At 39.4% G+C, this 23,793-nt stretch overlaps 1 protein-coding gene and 2 long non-coding RNA genes across 9 annotated transcripts; 1 reads left to right on the top strand and 2 right to left on the bottom strand.

Annotated features, from left to right (window-relative positions):
* Window positions 1-1,927: 1,927 nt before the first annotated feature.
* Window positions 1,928-22,568, top strand: LOC122972484. Of its 7 annotated transcripts, XM_044339629.1 has the most exons (10): window positions 1,928-2,209; window positions 2,622-2,687; window positions 3,414-3,523; window positions 3,651-3,821; window positions 4,108-4,653; window positions 4,776-4,946; window positions 5,238-5,814; window positions 20,833-20,912; window positions 21,035-21,205; window positions 21,495-22,568. In XM_044339629.1, exons 2-10 carry the CDS (start codon window positions 2,673-2,675, stop codon window positions 22,450-22,452), a joined length of 2,799 nt encoding a protein of 932 aa, XP_044195564.1. In that variant the 5' UTR covers window positions 1,928-2,209; window positions 2,622-2,672; the 3' UTR covers window positions 22,453-22,568. The 7 variants fall into 7 exon arrangements, with proteins under 7 accessions (XP_044195564.1, XP_044195568.1, XP_044195566.1 ...); XM_044339633.1 differs by lacking the exons at window positions 1,928-2,209; window positions 5,238-5,814 and adding an exon at window positions 20,011-20,080 and having other exon boundaries at window positions 2,531-2,687; window positions 4,824-4,876; window positions 20,367-20,912; XM_044339631.1 differs by lacking the exon at window positions 1,928-2,209 and having other exon boundaries at window positions 2,531-2,687; window positions 4,824-4,946.
* LOC122972533 lies at window positions 8,999-13,407 on the bottom strand. Its single transcript, XR_006399771.1, has 2 exons — window positions 13,367-13,407; window positions 8,999-10,841 (listed from the first exon to the last, which is right to left on the bottom strand). It is a non-coding gene; the product is annotated as an uncharacterized LOC122972533 (long non-coding RNA).
* LOC122972532 lies at window positions 13,453-18,849 on the bottom strand. Its single transcript, XR_006399770.1, has 4 exons — window positions 17,720-18,849; window positions 14,115-14,232; window positions 13,875-13,977; window positions 13,453-13,752 (listed from the first exon to the last, which is right to left on the bottom strand). It is a non-coding gene; the product is annotated as an uncharacterized LOC122972532 (long non-coding RNA).
* Window positions 22,569-23,793: the final 1,225 nt, after the last annotated feature.

The following is a 23,793-nucleotide window of genomic DNA, read 5'->3' as shown; positions in this document are numbered from 1 at the left end:
GGATATAAATGAGTACAGCTAATTACTTTTCTGCATGATCAATTTATACTTTTCATGCTATGTTAGTGCACCATATATAGATTTATTTCATATAGTTGTTTTTTTAATGTCATGTGCAGAGAATCAAATATCCTGTCTTTCAATCTTAAATTCACTGATGTTCCCTTTAAGCTCATTTGACTGTGTTTCAATGGAGATTTTCTCTCTTTTGACTTTTTAACTATTTTCTTCCCCAATTTTGACCTCACCTGATGAATCAGCGCCGTAATTCAGATAATCAATACTCATATTTAAATATCAGTGATACTGCATAGGTTAATTCATTCTGGATAGGCCTATATTCTATCCTTACATAAGCAATAATTCTTAATCTTTACTTTTCAGATGAGTTTTAGTTTAAGAGGAGATGATGATTCAAGATGTTATGACTGATGTCTCTTCACAATAAACTGAATGGTTTTAAAATGTGTTTTTACTGTTTTCAGTAGACTACTAGTCTAAATGTGATTAAAATTTGAAAATCAGTTAAAGTTATAGTTTAATTGTAAATACTGAAATTGACTCATTTACCATCCTTAGAACATTAGTATCGAACCAACAAACTGTTTTTCTTTCAGTCAGTCTTCAAATATCTTCACAAAAATATCTGCACTTTCAACCAGCTATTAGTACCAAAAAATTTGGCCAATGTCAAATGCCAACAGCACACCATAGGATAGAGATACAGACAAAATGACCACACATATTGAAAGATGAACTATTGAAGAATAATTTCCACTATAGTTTTGATTTTGTTCGTGAATAGTTTTTTGGCTACGTTCCAAAGAATACATGTTGTAAGTTGATTTTTTTCTGCGTTGACAACACAGCTTGCCATTTACAGGCCATAGGATTGAAGTGGAGAAAAAATTAATATAGCTACTGAGAGCTAAGAGATTACAGATTTGTATAGAACAAGTTTATACTGAATTGGAGAAGGAGGTTGAGCTTCAACAATGGGAGTCTCAGCAGAGTGCTAAACCCAAAATCCAGTAGGCATGTTCCAAAAATATGGAAAAGGTAGCACATCTCAAATTTCTAATCAAGGAGGATAAAATACTAACATTTCACTTGTTTATTTGGCTCACATCACATCAGAAATATGTGATGTGCACCATAGTCATAACCCTCTACCAAAGAGTATAGTGCACAAGATGCATGCGTCTGCGTTGAGTTTGTCCGCTACAATAATTGCATCTACCAAAGAGTAAGTAATACATCGGCATTGTGGTTGTTCGACAGACACTGTTATAAATGGACTTTTATTCCGTTTTGAGCCACATTTTCATGATAAATTTTGGTCGTTTTTTACTATATCTTTTAGCCGGATGAATGATTTTAGTCATCGGACGTCTGGATCTTAAGTTATATGAGAAATAAACAGTGCAAATGTTGGCAGCAGCTCAGATAACAGCCCCTACCAGACGTCCATTGCTCGCCGAACATAGTTGGAGAAACGCTGATTTTTTTTAGGCGAAACTGCTTTATTCAGCGTTTTTCCCTGTAATCACCAGGTCCGTTTGTTTTGGAGAGGAGGACACCTCTGCGGATAATTCTGCTTCCGGTAAAAACATCCTGAAGAATGAACACTAGAGTAATCCTACCCCGGAGAAGCAGGTTGTTTAACACTGAAGACAACAACTCCCATGATCCCTTGCTACTTCACACCGTCATCACACTCCCTATTTTGTTGTTGTTTTGATTGAGAGACCCCTAGTGGCTGAAATTACATATTGTGCGTTTAAATCCATTTGGTGTCATAGTGTTGAGTGTGTATATGAAGTAACAGTGTTTTGTGAAGTTTCATTCGAAGTTGTATATGGTTGTTTTGGGTTACACACATAACTTCAAGTCATCTGAAAACGGGGAAATAAAACAATAAAAGTCCGTTCATGCCTGTTGCGGTCCAGCTGCAGAGCACAAGCCATCTTGGATTTGACCGTTGCCATGTTTGAGTTTTGGAGCCAGAAGTTACCATATTTGGATGAGAGGGTGGAGCTGGTGATAGCGCTAGCTGCTATATAGATCAGAACGGTGCATCAACAATTTATGGTTCACAGTGATAATGCTAATGCTGATTACCGCTAGCGCAAACAGGGCTAAAACCATTAAAAGAAAATGTAGTAGTAGCGGTTACGCCTATACTCTGTAAGAGGGTACGAATATCAGGGTAAGCCAGTCAGAGGCAGAGTAGGGCGGATCATAACTTCGTCATACTAGTAAAAATCGCTTACAGTGTATCTATAAAAAATAGAACAATTCTTATCTGTGCCTCTATCACCGTGTCTAGATAGAAAAGTGTCTGTTTACTCCATAGATATTAATCAAAACGTTTTTGAAACCCTGTCCAATTGTCACGGAATCCGCGCACACATCAGCACTTGTCTGTTACGCTGAGTTACGTGTGTTACGCACAGCGCGTGAAGCGCGTGTACGTAGCGGCGGCGCTGCTCCTGCGTTCTACACGTGGATAGAGCGCTTCGACGTCATGCGAGTGGCTTTGTGACGTTTGGTCCTTTATGACATTTCAGTTCTAGTCACTTTATCAACTCAAGATAACCTCAGTGATCATTTGTACACAGACCTTCATCGTGGAAACTACTGAGAAATCAATAAAGAAACTATCAGCCGTTATGGAGAACGCACAGGTAAGAAAATCAGGTTCGGTTGTGATTGACCAGTGAGCCCATGTCATCCTTTTCCGTTCCATTTTGATTAAATACTCCAGCCTACTTAGATTAGAAAATACTTTTGTCAGCTATGATTCTATTTAAAATAAATTAGAAATGAATTGATCTTTATGCAGACATAGATTCAATTAATCAATCGAACTTTATTTATATAACACCTTTCAAACAAATAAAAAACAATTCATAGTGCTTTACAAGTGATTGACAAAATGTATTAAAAATGGAAAACTAACAGGTAACCAGTGTAAAGACTTTACAATAGGAAAGAAATGGCCTCATTTTGGAGATGTTGTTCAGTTCAGTTCAGTTCAGATCAGTTAGTGTAGAGATGATAAAAGTTTATGCAATTAAAATCAATGTGTGTGAGAAAAATACCTTGTTATTCATCGCACTGTGCTACATACTTCCAAATTTTTATTATTTTTAATATCTGACAGTTAATTGTTATGCAACATTTTACAACACATTAATCACACAGAGTCACAGATCTATATCTGCTCACTCTGAATGCAGACAGCTTGCACATTTCATTAAGAGATGGTTTGTGAATTGTGCACCAATTACCACACTGTTAATAGTGTTGTCACATTTTGAACACATAGATGTTTTACAGTACCCTAATGAGAACTGTTTTTGTTGTGTAAAAGATGCCTGGTTGTTAAAACCTGTTTCTTTTCCTGTCAGATTTCATCATATGAATTTGATGGAGAGCGTCACCGCATCACAGCACGATTTTCCCTATTCAAGGCCATTGACCCAGTGACTACATCATATCTTCACAAACTAACAGAAGAGTAAGTCAAAAGTTACATTTCAGTTACATTAAGTCATCAAGCAGCAGAAATTATGACTATATAATGTGTATACACTGGTGAAATGTTTGTTTTGCTTAGCTTAACCATTCCTACTCTTTTCCTCAAGGCAGTGGAAGATGTTGGCAACTGCCCACACTGGCACGGATATCATCAGCTTGCTCTCGGACCTGTGCCAGGATGTAGTGAAGGCGATCACCTGCATGATAATGGACAACGTGTTACCTCAGGTCTATAACAGTATGCTGAGCTTAGGGTCCAGCAACACTTCGACTACAATGTAAGTCTAAAGCTTCCAAACTCTGTTATTCACTTGTACCTTCTTCTCCAACATCCATATTGTATGTAGCATTTTGTACCTCTAGGATTATTAGGATCCACAAAAATACAGTTAATGATCAATATTGCCTTTTAAAAACCCACCACATCCTGTTCTACAGAGTTTATGTGTTTTGTTCACATAAAGGCCCTGAGTTATAAAAAAAGGTCATAAAAGAGAGATATGTTTGAATAGCACTGCCCAGGACAAAGCAGTTGACTAATGTGTGACTGTAACTCTTTTTAAGGAGCAGGATTGATGCGTCAGAGATGGATTTGAGTGATTATCTCGTGTCAGAGGAAGCCATGCAGTGCTGCATTCGAGATACCCTGAATGTCTCTCTTGCAGAGGGGATGGGAGTTAAGGAGGAGAGTTCCCACAACGCCAATAAACTGCTGGAGTTGGTCGCAGGGGAGGTGACGAGGAGGGTGAACCACTCTATTACTGACTTCTTTTACGCACCCTCTTTCCCACCATTGCCCCAGTCTGGTGGGTCTGACATCTCCTGCCAGTCTCTCCTGGATGACATGGTGTACCATACAGCCCAGATCATGCATGGGTACATTTGGAGAGAAAAACGTTTTGAAGAAACATCCCAGGACAGTGAGTTCTCTGAGTTTTCAAGTGTAGACGAAGCCACTGACAGTGAGGAGCTCAATGCTGAGGATGCAGAATCAATCTGCTCTGAGATATCTGATGTTTCCAGTCCTGAAAAAGTCACCAGCCCTGTGGAGTCGATACAAACGGCCATCAAACCAATTATAAAATCAAGTCTCCACAAAATAACAGAGGAGTAAGTCAAAAGTTACATTTCAGTTACATTAAATCATGAAGCAGCAGAAATCATGACTATATACTGTGTATACACTGGTGAAATGTTTGTTTTGCTTAACCATTCCTACTCTTTTCCTCCAGGCAGTGGGAGTTTTTGGCAACTGACCACACTGACACCGATACCATCAGGTTGCTCTCGGGCCTGTGTCTTGATATAGTGGACAAGATCACCCACATAGTGCATAAAGAGATGTTTGCTCGGGTCCGGTTCAGGATGCATCAGACAGGGTCCAGCAACACTTCGATCATAATGTAAGTCAAAAACTTCCAAACTCTGTTATTCACTCACACCTTCTTCTCCAACATCCATATTGTATGTAGCTTTTTGTAACTCTGGGATTATTAGGATCCACAAAAATACAGTTAATGATCAATACTGCATTTTAAAACATTTTCCACCACATCCTAGTCTAAAGAGTTTATGTGTTTTGTTCAAATAAAGGCCCCTGAGTAATGAAAAAATGTCATAAAAGAAGGAAATGTTTGAATAGCACTGCCCAGGACAGGTCAGTTGACTAATGTGTGACTGTTTCTCTTTTTAAGGAACAGCATTCGTGAGTCAGAGTCCCACTGGTTTCATTACATGGTGCATGAGAAAATAACAAAAGTCCACATTGGGACATGCCTGCATTGGTCTGTTGGAGCGGGGATGGGAGTTGAACCAAAGAGATCCCACAACACAGATAAACTGCTGGTGTTGGTCTCAGCAGAGGTGACGAGGAGGGTGAACCTCTCACTGGCTGAAATTTTTTCATCGACTGCTTTCCCAGAATTACACAAGGCTGTTGAGTCTAACATCTACAACAAATCTCTTGTGGACGATATGGTCTATCATATGGTCCAGATCCTGCGATGGTGCCTTTGGAGAAGGAAACGACTTGAAGAAGGATCCCCAGATGATGACCCCAATCTATATTCCGGTGCAGACTCAATCGACGACATTGAGGAGTTTGACGCTGAGGATGCAGAATCAATCTCCTCTTCCTCTGAGAGTTCAGTCCTCCCTGAGTTTTCCGGTCCCGACGAAGTCACCAGTGTTGAGGAGTTTGACGCTGAGGATGCAGAATCAATCTGCTCTTCTTCTGAGAGTTCAGTCCTGCCTGAGTTTTCCGGTCCAGACGAAGTCACCAGTGTTGAGGAGTTCAAAGCTGAGGATGCAGAATCAATCTGCTCTTCATCTGAGGGTTCAGCCTGCAGTTTTGATATCATAAAAGCTTCTCCCAGACCGGCAGTGGATGTATCACGGATAGAGAATTTCTCTGGACAGAAGTCCACAGGAAGAATCAGCACCTTTGTGAGGAAAGTGAGGAGGTTTTTCCGGAGAAACACCGCAAGAGTCAATCCAGCCTGTGAAGTCATCCAACTGGAGAATGGATCAACACAAACGCCGCCTCCAAAGAAGAAGAAGCGTCCGGCCGTCACCAGGATGTTCTCCTCCTTGGCCAAGGTTCTGAGGAAGCCGTTCACCTCCTGCATCAGTGGTGGATCACAGGACGACTAGGACACACAAGTGTGTTCAATCAGCACGATTAACAGGATTTCCTAACTTACAAAGCCCTTAATCTCAGGTACCATCATATCTTGAAGAGCTCATAATACCGTATTATCCCACTAGAACACTGCGCTCCCAGAATGCAGGCCTACTGGTGGTCCCTACAGTCTTTAAAAGTAGAATGGGAGGCAGAGCCTTCAGCTATCAGGCTGCTTTTCTATGGAACCATCTACCAGATTCGGTCCGGGGTGCAGACACCCTCTCTATGTTTAAGAGTAGGCTTAAAACTTTCCTTTTTGATAAAACTTATAGTTAGGGCCGACCAGGCTCGCCTTGGATCAGCCCTTAGTTATGCTGTTATAGGCCTAGACTGCTGCTGTCTCCCATGATGCACTGAGCTCCTCTCTCCTCCTCTCCATCTGTATGCATTCATGTAACATCAATGCATGTCAATAACTTTGCTTCTTCCCCGGAGTTTTTTGTGCTTTCTCATCTCACAGGAACCCCGGGTTCTGGGCCGAGCCTTCGCGGTCCTTCACAGTCCTGATGGCATCCTTCCCTGGCTATTGATACTTATACTTGTTGTTGTTATGATTGTTGTTCTTCTGTCCCCCCTCCCCCTTTCCCTCTCTCTTTCTCTCTCTCAACCCAACCGGTCAAAGCAGATGGCCGCCCACCAAGAGCCGGGGTCTGCTTAAGGTTTCTACCCGTTAAAGGGGAGTTTTTCCTTACCGCTGTCGCCAAGTGCTTGCTCATGGGGGAATTGTTGGGTCTCTGTAAATTAAAGAGTACGGTCTTGACCTGCTCTATGTGAAAAGTGCCTTGAGATGACTTTTGTTGTGATATGGCGCTATATAGATAAAAATTGATTGATAAATTGATTGATTGATTTCAGTTTTACACAAAACACATAACAATTTACAATTAAAATGAGCACTGTGCCGCTGCGGGTAAAAGAACACATCCTTTTTAAGAGTTAGGGCAGCACAGTAGCTCAGTATGGCCTCACAGGAAGAAGGTTTAGGGTTCGATTTGCGGCCTTAGCCCTTTCTGTGTAGAGTTTACATGTTCTCCCCGTGTTGACGTGGGTTTTAACCGGGTGCTCCGGTTTCCTCCCACATTCCAGAGATATACAGAACAATTGGAAACTCTAAATTGCCCACACAACTTAATTTAATCTGGACTTCAATAACATTGGCTATATACATTGGAGCCAAAGGGGCGTAAGTGCCTTACATCAGATTTTACAGGAGAGCCAAAACAAATTTTGATCAAACTTGAATCAGCTACCTTTGCCACATACTGTACACAATATTTGATCTTTTTGTGTTATCAGATTGAGCATTACTATAAAAGGAATACTGCTATAGTTTAAGTTGAAAAATATTTATTAAACATTTTAAAAATGGCAAAAGAGTGAGATACACCTTTTTGGCACAAACATTTTCCCCATAGACTAATGCAGAATATGGGCATATGTAAATAAACAATTGTAAACCACATTAATTTTAATTAAAACTGATCAATTACACTTCAGTCAACACTGAAAAAAGATAAGGACAAATACCTTGAAGTAATGCACAGCAACTTTCATCAAGGCGTTTAAAATGCCCTTATCATTTATTTATTGATCTTTCTCTATTTCTTGAACTCTCTCTCCCTCGTTTCCTGGCTGCTCTTTCTCCTGGACCTCAGTCAGATACCCTCCTAAATAAACAATTTATAAATAAATAGAAAAATGTATTCATGCTTTTCTTTTACACAACATGTATGTAGGGTACATAGCATGTATGCATAACATAGTGTACACATTATAGCATTCATAGGCTAACTTTAGCTAATGCCACTGTTCATTCTGGCCAGTTTACACTCTTAAGTTTTAAAATAACATTTTGAATCTAGAGGCCTAATCATTTTATGGCAATATTAACCTATTTTCATGAATGTAATATTGACATAGAATACTAATTAAGATATGATCATGTTGCTAGCATGCTCGGACTGTTCGCATGCTAATGATGAGTGAGAAAAGTATAGGTTCATGTAGGAGGAGTCCAGTACATTCATCTGAGTGTCTTTGAAGCACTTGATGGAACAGTTGAACTGAACGGTGTACAGGAGAACCACACCAAAGACGACCCCCTCGTGCCTTTTTTAAAGTGATCACATCACCTGTTTCAACTGCTCAGTAACTCTTATCAAAATACTTGGTTCTGAAATCAATCTACACTGCAGTAAAGTCATTTTGGTGTTTCTAAAGAATGAATAAAGAAAGCATCAAAAACACAAAAAGGATTTGTTGCGATTCTTGCAACTGTTGCTTTTTCTCTATGGAGTTTTAAAGTAGAGGCCGTCTTGCTGGGCAGAAATTGTTACAACTAAAATAAGGTGACTCGTTAACCTGATTAAGTCTGGCTGTTGTTTAAATTGCACCATATAACACAAATGAACTGGATTTTCTCATGGACATCAAATTGAATTATTTTTAAATGGTGTTCATGTAAAATGTATTTTATTTTTTAATGAAACTGTAATCAAATCCTCCTGTTGTGAGTTATGACAAACCAGGAAACATTTTCTTATTGTCAGTTACTTCTGACAGGTGCTCTGGAGGGGACAAAGATTTCACAAATACTTAAGATCATACAATACATCAGATCTAAAACGAGGAAGGGGACTAACACTGACTGAAATCTTGTTTCAAAACATTGCTGACATTAAATCTAAAATGAAATGAAATCACAGACAACAAGGTTCACTTGAAAACATTTCATTATCTTTAAAAAAAAAAAGAGACTCTTTTTGTACAATGTTTCTCATTCAAGAACCACACAGTGATGTTTTACAGTGATGTTAATGCAGCACAATAACCACAATGGAATATGAGTGAGGTGGAGAAGAGGTCAGAGTGGTCTGCGTGGTGAACAGCCTGCAGTCGGCACGCAGCAGCAGGTCACAGTTTCAGCTCCAGTCTGGATTCAACCATCGAGTGAAGCGGCTCCTCTCGTCACGCAGAGCTTCATTTCACCTTCGGGGGCATGTAGTGGATTCTGCACCTTTCACTGAAAACCTAAACAGAGAAAAGAAAAAAGGAATAAGTAACATATAAGAGAGAGAAACATCATTAATGTGGGATTATAAGACACTGTGGGTAAATGATAATAGTGATAATAGTGAGCGTACCTTCAGACTTCTATCATTGACATTGACAACATTCAGCTTTGATTGCATAAGCTTTAACTGGACGAAACAAAGACAAAAGCTGCATTATTAGTCTATAATAATAACCCTACTCACTCAAATTACAAAAAAATATAAATAAAACAATAAAAACATACTGTATATTCTCTCTGGTTACAAGTGGTATTCAGTCATGCAGACACAGTTGGTCAGATAGTTTGTTTTATTTGTTTTGAGACACCCATGTCTAAGATTTCTGTCACCTTGGGCTGCAACGAACGATTATTTTCATTATAGATTTAATCCGTTGATTATTTTCTCCATTAATTGATTAGTTGTTTGGTCTAAAAATGTCTAAAAATGTTGTAACAATCACAAAACAGCTGTAATAAAAAGAATACCTACAGATAATGGGGCATTTGGGGACTATTTCAAATATGTCTGTCAATATTTCAACTGCTTTTGAAAGAACAATCAGTAAATCTCCTGGTCTCAAATTATATTTCAATTTCAGACTTTTATTATTGCCAAATGTTTTAAACTTTCAGACAAAGACAGAGTGCAGGGAGCACATGAGTCCAGTGTTGACCTCTCTTCATTAGCTGCCAGTGGATAATAAAAGTTTACCTGTCAGGCTCTCTGAGTATATTTCTGAATTGTTTTGAGCAAATAGTAACTTAAAATCTCTCAGTTCTGCTAATCAGATGATCCCTGAGCTTAAAATGAAAAGAGACTTTACCTCTCATAATAAATTCACATTTCTAAAAAAACTTACTTACTTACTTATTTATATTTTCTCACTTTCTTTAACTGGTGTTTTGCTCTTTGTTTGATATATCTTTCTCTTACACTATTGTGTTGCACTTGTGTTTATGGTGATAAATGCTTTTATTGTAAATCTTAATCATTTTTGTTGTGTTAAATTAATCTCAATGTCTGTCTCAAGTTTCTCAAGTGGCTCAATTATCACAGTTTTGTGGTGTTTTGTTCCCTCTAGTGTTCGAAAGAGGAATTGAATTGATCCTCTCCTAGAGCTGTTTGATGACTGACAGGCTCTCACAGTTTTGGCTCTTTTAATGCAGCCGTTCTACATCCTCAGATGTTATTGAGGGGCCGTATTTATATACTCAGACCTCTGAACACTGGGTGGAGTATGAGTTTTGTCAGAATTATGTTAATGCTGATACAAGTGTTGCTGCTGAGAGAAACAAAGTTTTTGATCAAGACCAAACTTTCATCCTCCTTGAGCCCATTTGAGTTTAGAAAATGTCACCACACTTAAGAAAGAGGAAACATTTATGCAACTAGTTTGGTATTAGAACAAACCTACGAAATGTTTCAAGTTTTGCAAAAGTTGAATGGACATTTTAATATTTTAGATTTGGATTACCTGATCCAAATGACTGGAAGTTGAACTGGTTTGGTTTGGATCAGTGTGTTCAAGGATGCCACAGAGGAAACTCAGATTCTGATTTCTAACGTGTTAACAAATACACAATACATGAAGATATTTAGAAATTGAAAAAGAATAATAAAAACTCTGTTTATAGTCTGACTGTGCTTTGCCACTATTGACTGTTGTTAATCTCATTGCTCACTGATCCATAGCGAAACAGGGAAAACCAGTTGTTAAAGAAATCCCTGATGATAAAAGATTACGTTCCAGATGACTATTCTCATTTGGATTAATCTGCTGATTATTTTCTTGATTAATCAATTAATCATTTAGTCAACAACAGTAAAAAAACATCAGTATCCTACAGAACAAGGTGAGGTCATAAAATTTCTTATTTTGTCTGACAAACAATCCCAAACTCTGTGTTCCTTGGTTGCCATAATCCCCCAAATCCACCAGATACCTTCAGACTTTTCCTGTTTTCTTAAGGAAATGTGACTGAGGACTGTTGCTCACTACACACTGACCCTCGTAGAATCTAAGTGCAAAAGTGAAATGAAACTAAGAGCAACAGTTGTCTTTCAGTCCTATTTTTGTTGTTACATGCAGGCCACTTGTCAAACTTATTGTTTCATGTTCATGACAACGGCAATGACTGTCTGAGTTCTTTAAAGACCCTAAGGTTGTCAATGTCATATTGAAGCGTGTTTGTTATTCCTGCTCAGTGTGACTACAGTGTTCATTCATGTGCATGGTGGGCTTTTGGTTTTCAGTTTGCCCTGTGTTTTTCCTCCTGCGTTCCCAGCCTGCTTTTCCCTCCACACCTGCCCTGCATCAGTTTGTTAGCCCTCCATTGCTCGTTGATGGTGACATGTGATTTGTCCAAGTGGAGTTGCCGTACCTAACTGTCCAGAAAATATGGACGCAGTCACCATGACGTCACCCATTGGTTTGCAAACTGCCATTCTGAAGTCTTGAATGTAGCGATTTTGACCATCGCCATCTTGGATTTGGCCGTTGCCATGTTTGATTTTTGGGGCCAGAAGTGACCATATTTGGACGAGAGGGTGGAGCTGACCATAGCACTAGCTGCTAGCTTCATTAGCATGATGCATTTACAAGCCATGGTTAACAGTGATAATGCTAATGCTAATTTTCACTAGGGAAAAACAGGCCTAAAACCATTCAAACAAAATGTACTCACCAGAAAAACTGATCATCCGACTCATTGATGTGTCTTTTATTACAACCAAATGCTGAACAAGACTTTTTTTAGGCGACCACAATGTTACAATTAACTTTAGTGAACTGAAAACACACTGTGAAATGGCAGCAGCTATGCCTATACGCAATGGTTACGTTATGTAAGCAACATTGTCACCATGGTGGCAACTTGTCAATCACAACGTAGCCATGCCCTAAAGCATACCCTGCTTTATCATCTATTTTACTCTAAAATTATAAAATGAGCACCATACTGTATTGGAGAAGACTTGAAACTAGCAATTGAGACCATAAACTCATTAGGAAACAGTTTACTGAGGTAATAAATCAAGTGAGAAGTAGGGTCATTTTCTTATAGACTTCCATACAATCAGACTTCTTTTTGCAACCACTGGAGTCGCCCCTTGATGGCCATTAGATAGAATGCAGGTTTTTGGCACTTTCGCATTGGCTTCACTTTTCAGCTCTGGAGGTTGCCGCTTGATCAGGCCACACAGATAGTTTCAGTTTTACTTGTCTGGATTTTATGATATTTGTCTCTTAGGCTACTAATAAAACTGCAGATCATTTTAACAACATAGTGACATCTTCAGATATAATATTTTGTCCAACCAACAGCTTAAAAACTCAAAGATATTATTTTAGAGTGGTATAAAAATAGACAAACAGCAAATGCTCACATTTAAGAAACCTAAACCGGCATATTGGCTTGTAAAATGACTGAATTTATTAACTGATTATCAAAATCTGTCAATCATCTAAGATTTCAGAAAAAATCCTCCTTACTGCCTTATTAGGAATATTGGAAGAAACTTAATAGATTGCCCTAATAACATCAAATTAGCATATATGGATCGCACATGAAAATCACTAAACACTACTGAACCAGATAAAAAGTAATTAACAATATATACTAGGGCTGTGCGATTAATCGAACTTTATATTGATTATAATTTTGCCTTCCAACGATTATGAAAACAAGATCATTGAGATAAAATGATTATTGTTTATTATTGTCATTTTGTAATGATGTTCTCGTTTTGTCTTGTGTTGCAAATCAAGCGAACCCCTTTAATTTACAGCGGTACTCTTTCGCTCCTCCCTAAACGCCTCTGACAGGCTTGAGAGTCTGTCCACAGACTAACCAGGCTAACTGACAGCTGAAATTTACTGAACCAAAACAGTTTGCATGTCGGCTCCACAGGAATAAATTAAGTGTTTGTACTTATTGAGTCATTGGTTTTATTTCCTCACCCACTGTAGTGAGTGAATCTGCCTGTAATGAAACCGGGGCTAACCGGTGCTTCCTCCGCAGGCTCCACTTCACTCAGCTGCCTGACAGACCTGCTGCTTCTTCCAACTTCCCACTTTTCCACTGACCTGAATAACAAACCGGGGCTCGGTGCTCCGGTTGGATCCAAACGGAGATTCGAGGCTAGCTAGGAGGCTAACGGAGCGTTATCTGCGACATATGGACAATATGTCCTAACGTTACATTGCCACCTTAAATGCCTGGTGAACAAGCAAGCTAGCTTGCAAATTACGTAACGTTAGGCTAATATTATTAACATTAAATATTTTCCTAAAGTTGGAAGGTCTGCGTTAACTCAACTCAATTCACAATTTCAACTTTCCACATCCTAGTGGAGCTTTAGCTGCAGCATGACCGGAGGGAAGCACAGCCAGTTAGCCTCTGCTAGCCTCCCAGCTAACGTTAGCTGATGGTATTGGTATCAGTGTGGGCAGTTGCCAACAACTCCCACTGCCTGGAGGAAAAGAGTGGGAATGGTTAAGCAAAACAAACATTTCACCAGTGTATACACAGTATAGAGTCATAATTTCTGCAGATTGATGACTTAATGTTACCGAAATGTAATTTTTGATTTACTCTTGTTATTTTATAAATAACTGGTCACTGGGTCGACGGCCTCGGATAGGCAAAATCATGCCTTGACGCGGGGACTGTCCTCATGAAATTCATCTGATGAAATCTGACAGGAAAAGAAACAGGTTTTAACAACCAGGCATCTTTTACACAACAACAAAAATTCGGTAATTGAGCTGTTCACCCTCCTCGTCACCTCTGCTGTGACCAACGTCAGCAGTTTATTGGAAGCTTTTGACTTACACTGTGGTCGAAGTCTTGCTAGATCCTAAGCCGTGCATCATGTAACAGACCTGAGGTAACATGTTGCCCAGCACTATGTGGGTGATCTCCTCTGCCATATCCCGGCATAGACAAAAAACTGAAAAAAATGTGAGGGATGCACTGATATGAAAATTCTTGCTACCAATAACAGATTGTTTGCAGAAATATCTGCAGATACTGTTAGTTGGTCATTTATGGCTGTTTGTCCATTTGTCTTTCACCTGCCTAACACACAGTTCACCAAGGAACACAATTTCACTCAGGCTACACACTAACCTACCACTACTGCTGCATTTCTATATTTATATTGTTAACACCTCCACAATAATCAAACTTTAAGCCAATTTGATTTTTGAAAATATGATTTTTAGCTAATTTGAAAAGATGATAATGTAGCTGTAAAACCCAAACCAGCCTAAACAGACTATTTTGTGGCTACAATTAAATCAATATTTTAGAGCTGGTTAATACAACAGTTCTCATCATAGGAAGGCTGTAACTTAATGGTATGATGATCTAATGACAATACAGGCTGAATATGAACATGGCTGTTGAAACTGTAGAAGTCATCACATCCCTCCTTACATATTCTACTTAATTTGCAGTAGGGGGTGTTTCCTTGAAATTTTCCTGTAGTAGGCAAAGTTATAGTGTACAGTGCCAACACATACACACCTAGCAGACCACAGGCCCATTCCACCTTTTACACACACCTGCAAGCTAGCTTGCAAATTACGTAACGTTAGGCTAACGTTATTAACGTTAAATATGTTCCCAAAGTTGGAAGGTCTGCGTTAACTTAACTCAATTCACAATTTCAACTTTCCACATCCACCCAAGTACGTTCACGTTTACTAAGGAGTTAAAAGTGGCGTCCTCACTTAAGGAAATAACCAGCTGGAGTAAGAGGGGGGATTGCAAGGGTTAAAATCAGTGACATGTTGCTTTCACTTTGCAGTCTCTTGTAATGTCATTACGTATTTGTCAAGTATGACCATATCATGGATGTATGGACCATATCCCTGCTGATATTTGGGTGAAGGCTAGAGGAATGAATCCGGTGCTATAACTGGTGGAACTCTTCTTCTTCTGTTGCTTTTCGGCAAGCTACAAGCTGCTGCCTCTTGCTGTTGGACTTGAGTACTGCACATGCACAACTGAACCATACATTTATTAATTGAACTCACAGGCGCCACCAGATTTTGCGTAGTTTAGAATGACAAATCGTACCAGCGTACTTTGATGTCAAAATGTGTACATGCAACGCAAAATGTGTACAAGTTGGCAGGTCTGAATATGTAGGCTAAGCAGTGTTCTGACAAAATGATCTAATACTGTAAGCACTACAACGATTTTAATGAATGATGTTACTCATAGTAAGTTACTGAGTGACAGATATTGTCAGATACCTTAAACTGCAGGTACTCCTTTATGTTGTCCTGTGGTCCTGAGCACAAAGACCAGGTCTAAAATAAAAGCGAAAAACATTTACAAAACCCTCATGATACAGCAGGCCTAACTTAGCTACACAATTATGTTATGTTATGTTATGAACAACACCCAGCTAATGTAGGATAAACGTCCCTATTAAGCCCATGTACCATATAAGCCCACTTGCAACTTCTGAGTTGACACTTTTTATTGTAAATCAATCAGATTTGTCAATATTAAATTATCAAAGCACGTGTGACATGTGCCTGCTGATCCCAGAAGAAGTATCAAAAAACTTGTGATGATTTTGGTACCCTCAGAAGATAAAATGTTTGGCATACTTTTACTCCCGTGTTTAGTAAATACCCATTTGTTATCAAAATTTACTTGATTAGTGTTCTGAGTAAGACATATGTTAGTATATTACTTGAATTAGAAATATTTTTTCTTTTGAAATCAAAATATGAGTTTTAGCATGTTGGCAAACAGACCACATGCTGCATCAATACAATAGCTGCATAGTGTGGTTCATTGCAATGACATAAGCATGTGTAGTTTACAATTTTTGTATGCAGTTTATATTATTATACTGTTAAATAGATAATAAATGTGTATGTTTATCTTTGTTTATTTTTTAATTAACATTTTTACCTGGTGGGCTTAAAGGGGACGCTACCAAAAAAACACACTGTCTGGGGTGGATATAAATGAGTACAGCTAATTACTTTTCTGCATGATCAATTTATACTTTTCATGCTATGTTAGTGCACCATATATAGATTTATTTCATATAGTTGTTTTTTTAATGTCATGTGCAGAGAATCAAATATCCTGTCTTTCAATCTTAAATTCACTGATGTTCCCTTTAAGCTCATTTGACTGTGTTTCAATGGAGATTTTCTCTCTTTTGACTTTTTAACTATTTTCTTCCCCAATTTTGACATCACCTGATGAATCAGCGCCGTAATTCAGATAATCAATACTCATATTTAAATATCAGTGATACTGCATAGGTTAATTCATTCTGGATAGGCCTATATTCTATCCTTACATAAGCAATAATTCTTAATCTTTACTTTTCAGATGAGTTTTAGTTTAAGAGGAGATGATGATTCAAGATGTTATGACTGATGTCTCTTCACAATAAACTGAATGGTTTTAAAATGTGTTTTTACTGTTTTCAGTAGACTACTAGTCTAAATGTGATTAAAATTTGAAAATCAGTTAAAGTTATAGTTTAATTGTAAATACTGAAATTGACTCATTTACCATCCTTAGAACATTAGTATCGAACCAACAAACTGTTTTTCTTTCAGTCAGTCTTCATATATCTTCACAAAAATATCTGCACTTTCAACCAGCTATTAGTACCAAAAAATTTGGCCAATGTCAAATGCCAACAGCACACCATAGGATAGAGATACAGACAAAATGACCACACATATTGAAAGATGAACTATTGAAGAATAATTTCCACAGTTTTGATTTTGTTCGTGAATAGTTTTTTGGCTACGTTCCAAAGAATACATGTTGTAAGTTGATTTTTTTCTGCGTTGACAACACAGCTTGCCATTTACAGGCCATAGGATTGAAGTGGAGAAAAAATGAATATAGCTACTGAGAGCTAAGAGATTACAGATTTGTATAGAACAAGTTTATACTGAATTGGAGAAGGAGGTTGAGCTTCAACAATGGGAGTCTCAGCAGATTGCTAAACCCAAAATCCAGTAGGCATGTTCCAAAAATATGGAAAAGGTAGCACATGTCAAATTTCTAATCAAGGAGGATAAAATACTAACATTTCACTTGTTTATTTGGCTCACATCACATCAGAAATATGTGATGTGCACCATAGTCATAACCCTCTACCAAAGAGTATAGTGCACAAGATGCATGCGTCTGCGTTGAGTTTGTCCGCTACAATTGCATCTACCAAAGAGTAAGTAATACATCGGCATTGTGGTTGTTCGACAGAAACTGTTATGAATGGACTTTTAATCCGTTTTAAGCCACATTTTCATGATAAATTTTGGTCGTTTTTTACTATATCTTTTAGCCGGATGAATGATTTTAGTCATCGGACGTCTGGATCTTAAGTTATATGAGAAATAAACAGTGCAAATGTTGGCAGCAGCTCAGATAACAGCCCCTACCAGACGTCCATTGCTCGCCGAACATAGTTGGAGAAACGCTGATTTTTTTTAGGCGAAACTGCTTTATTCAGCGTTTTTCCCTGTAATCACCAGGTCCGTTTGTTTTGGAGAGGAGGACACCTCTGCGGATAATTCTGCTTCCGGTAAAAACATCCTGAAGAATGAACACTAGAGTAATCCTACCCCGGAGAAGCAGGTTGTTTAACACTGAAGACAACAACTCCCATGATCCCTTGCTACTTCACACCGTCATCACACTCCCTATTTTGTTGTTGTTTTGATTGAGAGACCCCTAGTGGCTGAAATTACATATTGTGCGTTTAAATCCATTTGGTGTCATAGTGTTGAGTGTGTATATCAAGTAACAGTGTTTTGTGAAGTTTCATTCGAAGTTGTATATGGTTGTTTTGGGTTACACACATAACTTCAAGTCATCTGAAAACGGGGAAATAAAACAGTAAAAGTCCGTTCATGCCTGTTGCGGTCCAGCTGCAGAGCACAAGCCATCTTGGATTTGACCGTTGCCATGTTTGAGTTTTGGAGCCAGAAGTTACCATATTTGGATGAGAGGGTGGAGCTGGTGATAGCGTTAGCTGCTATATAGATCAGAACGGTGCATCAACAATTTATGGTTCACAGTGATAATGCTAATGCTGATTACCGCTAGCGCAAACAGGGCTAAAACCATTAAAAGAAAATGTAGTAGTAGCGGTTACGCCTATACTCTGTAAGAGGGTACGAATATCAGGGTAAGCCAGTCAGAGGCAGAGTAGGGCGGATCATAACTTCGTCATACTAGTAAAAATCGCTTACAGTGTATCTATAAAAAATAGAACAATTCTTATCTGTGCCTCTATCACCGTGTCTAGATAGAAAAGTGTCTGTTTACTCCATAGATATTAATCAAAACGTTTTTGAAACCCTGTCCAATTGTCACGGAATCCGCGCACACATCAGCACTTGTCTGTTACGCTGAGTTACGTGTGTTACGCACAGCGCGTGAAGCGCGTGTACGTAGCGGCGGCGCTGCTCCTGCGTTCTACACGTGGATAGAGCGCTTTGACGTCATGCGAGTGGCTTTGTGACGTTTGGTCCTTTATGACATTTCAGTTCTAGTCACTTTATCAACTCAAGATAATCTCAGTGATCATTTGTACACAGACCTTCATCGTGGAAACTACTGAGAAATCAATAAAGAAACTATCAGCCGTTATGGAGAACGCACAGGTAAGAAAATCAGGTTCGGTTGTGATTGACCAGTGAGCCCATTTCATCCTTTTCCGTTCCATTTTGATTAAATACTCCAGCCTACTTAGATTAGAAAATACTTTTGTCAGCTATGATTCTATTTAAAATAAATTAGAAATGAATTGATCTTTATGCAGACATAGATTCAATTAATCAATCGAACTTTATTTATATAACACCTTTCAAACAAATAAAAAACAATTCATAGTGCTTTACAAGTGATTGACAAAATGTATTAAAAATGGAAAACTAACAGGTAACCAGTGTAAAGACTTTACAATAGGAAAGAAATGGCCTCATTTTGGAGATGTTGTTCAGTTCAGTTCAGTTCAGATCAGTTAGTGTAGAGATGATAAAAGTTTATGCAATTAAAATCAATGTGTGTGAGAAAAATACCTTGTTATTCATCGCACTGTGCTACATACTTCCAAATTTGTATTATTTTTAATATCTGACAGTTAATTGTTATGCAACATTTTACAACACATTAATCACACAGAGTCACAGATCTATATCTGCTCACTCTGAATGCAGACAGCTTGCACATTTCATTAAGAGATGGTTTGTGAATTGTGCACCAATTACCACACTGTTAATAGTGTTGTCACATTTTGAACACATAGATGTTTTACAGTACCCTAATGAGAACTGTTTTTGTTGTGTAAAAGATGCCTGGTTGTTAAAACCTGTTTCTTTTCCTGTCAGATTTCATCATATGAATTTGATGGAGAGCGTCACCGCATCACAGCACGATTTTCCCTATTCAAGGCCATTGACCCAGTGACTACATCATATCTTCACAAACTAACAGAAGAGTAAGTCAAAAGTTACATTTCAGTTACATTAAGTCATCAAGCAGCAGAAATTATGACTATATAATGTGTATACACTGGTGAAATGTTTGTTTTGCTTAGCTTAACCATTCCTACTCTTTTCCTCAAGGCAGTGGAAGATGTTGGCAACTGCCCACACTGGCACGGATATCATCAGCTTGCTCTCGGACCTGTGCCAGGATGTAGTGAAGGCGATCACCTGCATGATAATGGACAACGTGTTACCTCAGGTCTATAACAGTATGCTGAGCTTAGGGTCCAGCAACACTTCGACTACAATGTAAGTCTAAAGCTTCCAAACTCTGTTATTCACTTGTACCTTCTTCTCCAACATCCATATTGTATGTAGCATTTTGTACCTCTAGGATTATTAGGATCCACAAAAATACAGTTAATGATCAATATTGCCTTTTAAAAACCCACCACATCCTGTTCTACAGAGTTTATGTGTTTTGTTCACATAAAGGCCCTGAGTTATAAAAAAAGGTCATAAAAGAGAGATATGTTTGAATAGCACTGCCCAGGACAAAGCAGTTGACTAATGTGTGACTGTAACTCTTTTTAAGGAGCAGGATTGATGCGTCAGAGATGGATTTGAGTGATTATCTCGTGTCAGAGGAAGCCATGCAGTGCTGCATTCGAGATACCCTGAATGTCTCTCTTGCAGAGGGGATGGGAGTTAAGGAGGAGAGTTCCCACAACGCCAATAAACTGCTGGAGTTGGTCGCAGGGGAGGTGACGAGGAGGGTGAACCACTCTATTACTGACTTCTTTTACGCACCCTCTTTCCCACCATTGCCCCAGTCTGGTGGGTCTGACATCTCCTGCCAGTCTCTCCTGGATGACATGGTGTACCATACAGCCCAGATCATGCATGGGTACATTTGGAGAGAAAAACGTTTTGAAGAAACATCCCAGGACAGTGAGTTCTCTGAGTTTTCAAGTGTAGACGAAGCCACTGACAGTGAGGAGCTCAATGCTGAGGATGCAGAATCAATCTGTTCTGAGATATCTGATGTTTCCAGTCCTGAAAAAGTCACCAGCCCTGTGGAGTCGATACAAACGGCCATCAAACCAATTATAAAATCAAGTCTCCACAAAATAACAGAGGAGTAAGTCAAAAGTTACATTTCAGTTACATTAAATCATGAAGCAGCAGAAATCATGACTATATACTGTGTATACACTGGTGAAATGTTTGTTTTGCTTAACCATTCCTACTCTTTTCCTCCAGGCAGTGGGAGTTTTTGGCAACTGACCACACTGACACCGATACCATCAGGTTGCTCTCGGGCCTGTGTCTTGATATAGTGGACAAGATCACCCACATAGTGCATAAAGAGATGTTTTCTCGGGTCCGGTTCAGGATGCATCAGACAGGGTCCAGCAACACTTCGATCATAATGTAAGTCAAAAACTTCCAAACTCTGTTATTCACTCACACCTTCTTCTCCAACATCCATATTGTATGTAGCTTTTTGTAACTCTGGGATTATTAGGATCCACAAAAATACAGTTAATGATCAATACTGCCTTTTAAAACATTTTCCACCACATCCTAGTCTAAAGAGTTTATGTGTTTTGTTCAAATAAAGGCCCTGAGTAATGAAAAATGTCATAAAAGAAGGAAATGTTTGAATAGCACTGCCCAGGACAGGTCAGTTGACTAATGTGTGACTGTTTCTCTTTTTAAGGAACAGCATTCGTGAGTCAGAGTCCCACTGGTTTCATTACATGGTGCATGAGAAAATAACAAAAGTCCACATTGGGACATGCCTGCATTGGTCTGTTGGAGCGGGGATGGGAGTTGAACCAAAGAGATCCCACAACACAGATAAACTGCTGGTGTTGGTCTCAGCAGAGGTGACGAGGAGGGTGAACCTCTCACTGGCTGAAATTTTTTCATCGACTGCTTTCCCAGAATTACACAAGGCTGTTGAGTCTAACATCTACAACAAATCTCTTGTGGACGATATGGTCTATCATATGGTCCAGATCCTGCGATGGTGCCTTTGGAGAAGGAAACGACTTGAAGAAGGATCCCCAGATGATGACCCCAATCTATATTCCGGTGCAGACTCAATCGACGACATTGAGGAGTTTGACGCTGAGGATGCAGAATCAATCTCCTCTTCCTCTGAGAGTTCAGTCCTCCCTGAGTTTTCCGGTCCCGACGAAGTCACCAGTGTTGAGGAGTTTGACGCTGAGGATGCAGAATCAATCTGCTCTTCTTCTGAGAGTTCAGTCCTGCCTGAGTTTTCCGGTCCAGACGAAGTCACCAGTGTTGAGGAGTTCAAAGCTGAGGATGCAGAATCAATCTGCTCTTCATCTGAGGGTTCAGCCTGCAGTTTTGATATCATAAAAGCTTCTCCCAGACCGGCAGTGGATGTATCACGGATAGAGAATTTCTCTGGACAGAAGTCCACAGGAAGAATCAGCACCTTTGTGAGGAAAGTGAGGAGGTTTTTCCGGAGAAACACCGCAAGAGTCAATCCAGCCTGTGAAGTCATCCAACTGGAGAATGGATCAACACAAACGCCGCCTCCAAAGAAGAAGAAGCGTCCGGCCGTCACCAGGATGTTCTCCTCCTTGGCCAAGGTTCTGAGGAAGCCGTTCACCTCCTGCATCAGTGGTGGATCACAGGACGACTAGGACACACAAGTGTGTTCAATCAGCACGATTAACAGGATTTCCTAACTTACAAAGCCCTTAATCTCAGGTACCATCATATCTTGAAGAGCTCATAATACCGTATTATCCCACTAGAACACTGCGCTCCCAGAATGCAGGCCTACTGGTGGTCCCTACAGTCTTTAAAAGTAGAATGGGAGGCAGAGCCTTCAGCCAACAGGCTGCTTTTCTATGGAACCATCTACCAGATTTGGTCCGGGGTGCAGACACCCTCTCTATGTTTAAGAGTAGGCTTAAAACTTTCCTTTTTGATAAAGCTTATAGTTAGGGCCGACCAGGCTCGCCTTGGATCAGCCCTTAGTTATGCTGCTATAGGCCTAGACTGCTGGGGGACTTTCCATGATGCACTGAGCTCCTCTCTCCTCCTCCTCCTCTCCATCTGTATGCATTCATGTAACATCAATGCATGTCAATAACTTTGCTTCTTCCCCGGAGTTTTTTGTGCTTTCTCATCTCACAGGAACCCCGGGTTCTGGGCCGAGCCTTCGCGGTCTTTCACAGTCCTGATGGCATCCTTCCCTGGCTATTGATACTTATACTTGTTGTTGTTATGATTGTTGTTCTTCTGTCCCCCCTCCCCCTTTCCCTCTCTCTTTCTCTCTCTCAACCCAACCGGTCAAAGCAGATGGCCGCCCACCAAGAGCCGGGGTCTGCTTGAGGTTTCTACCCGTTAAAGGGGAGTTTTTCCTTACCGCTGTCGCCAAGTGCTTGCTCATGGGGGAATTGTTGGGTCTCTGTAAATTAAAGAGTACGGTCTTGACCTGCTCTATGTGAAAAGTGCCTTGAGATGACTTTTGTTGTGATATGGCGCTATATAGATAAAAATTGATTGATAAATTGATTGATTGATTTCAGTTTTACACAAAACACATAACAATTTACAATGAAAATGAGCACTGTGCCGCTGCGGGTAAAAGAACACATCCTTTTTAAGAGTTAGGGCAGCACAGTAGCTCAGTATGGCCTCACAGGAAGAAGGTTGAGGGTTCGATTTGCGGCCTTAGCCCTTTCTGTGTAGAGTTTACATGTTCTCCCCGTGTTGACGTGGGTTTTAACCGGGTGCTCCGGTTTCCTCCCACATTCCAGAGATATACAGATCAATTGGAAACTCTAAATTGCCCACACAACTTAATTTAATCTGGACTTCAATAACATTGGCTATATACATTGGAGCCAAAGGGGCGTAAGTGCCTTACATCAGATTTTACAGGAGAGCCAAAACAAATTTTGATCAAACTTGAATCAGCTACCTTTGCCACATACTGTACACAATATTTGATCTTTTTGTGTTATCAGATTGAG

This window comes from Thunnus albacares, chromosome 21, assembly GCF_914725855.1.
Source record: "Thunnus albacares chromosome 21, fThuAlb1.1, whole genome shotgun sequence".
NCBI lineage: Eukaryota > Metazoa > Chordata > Actinopteri > Scombriformes > Scombridae > Thunnus > Thunnus albacares.
The sequence above is the reverse complement of the archived record's forward strand: the minus strand, read 5'-3'. Positions and strand labels throughout refer to the sequence as shown.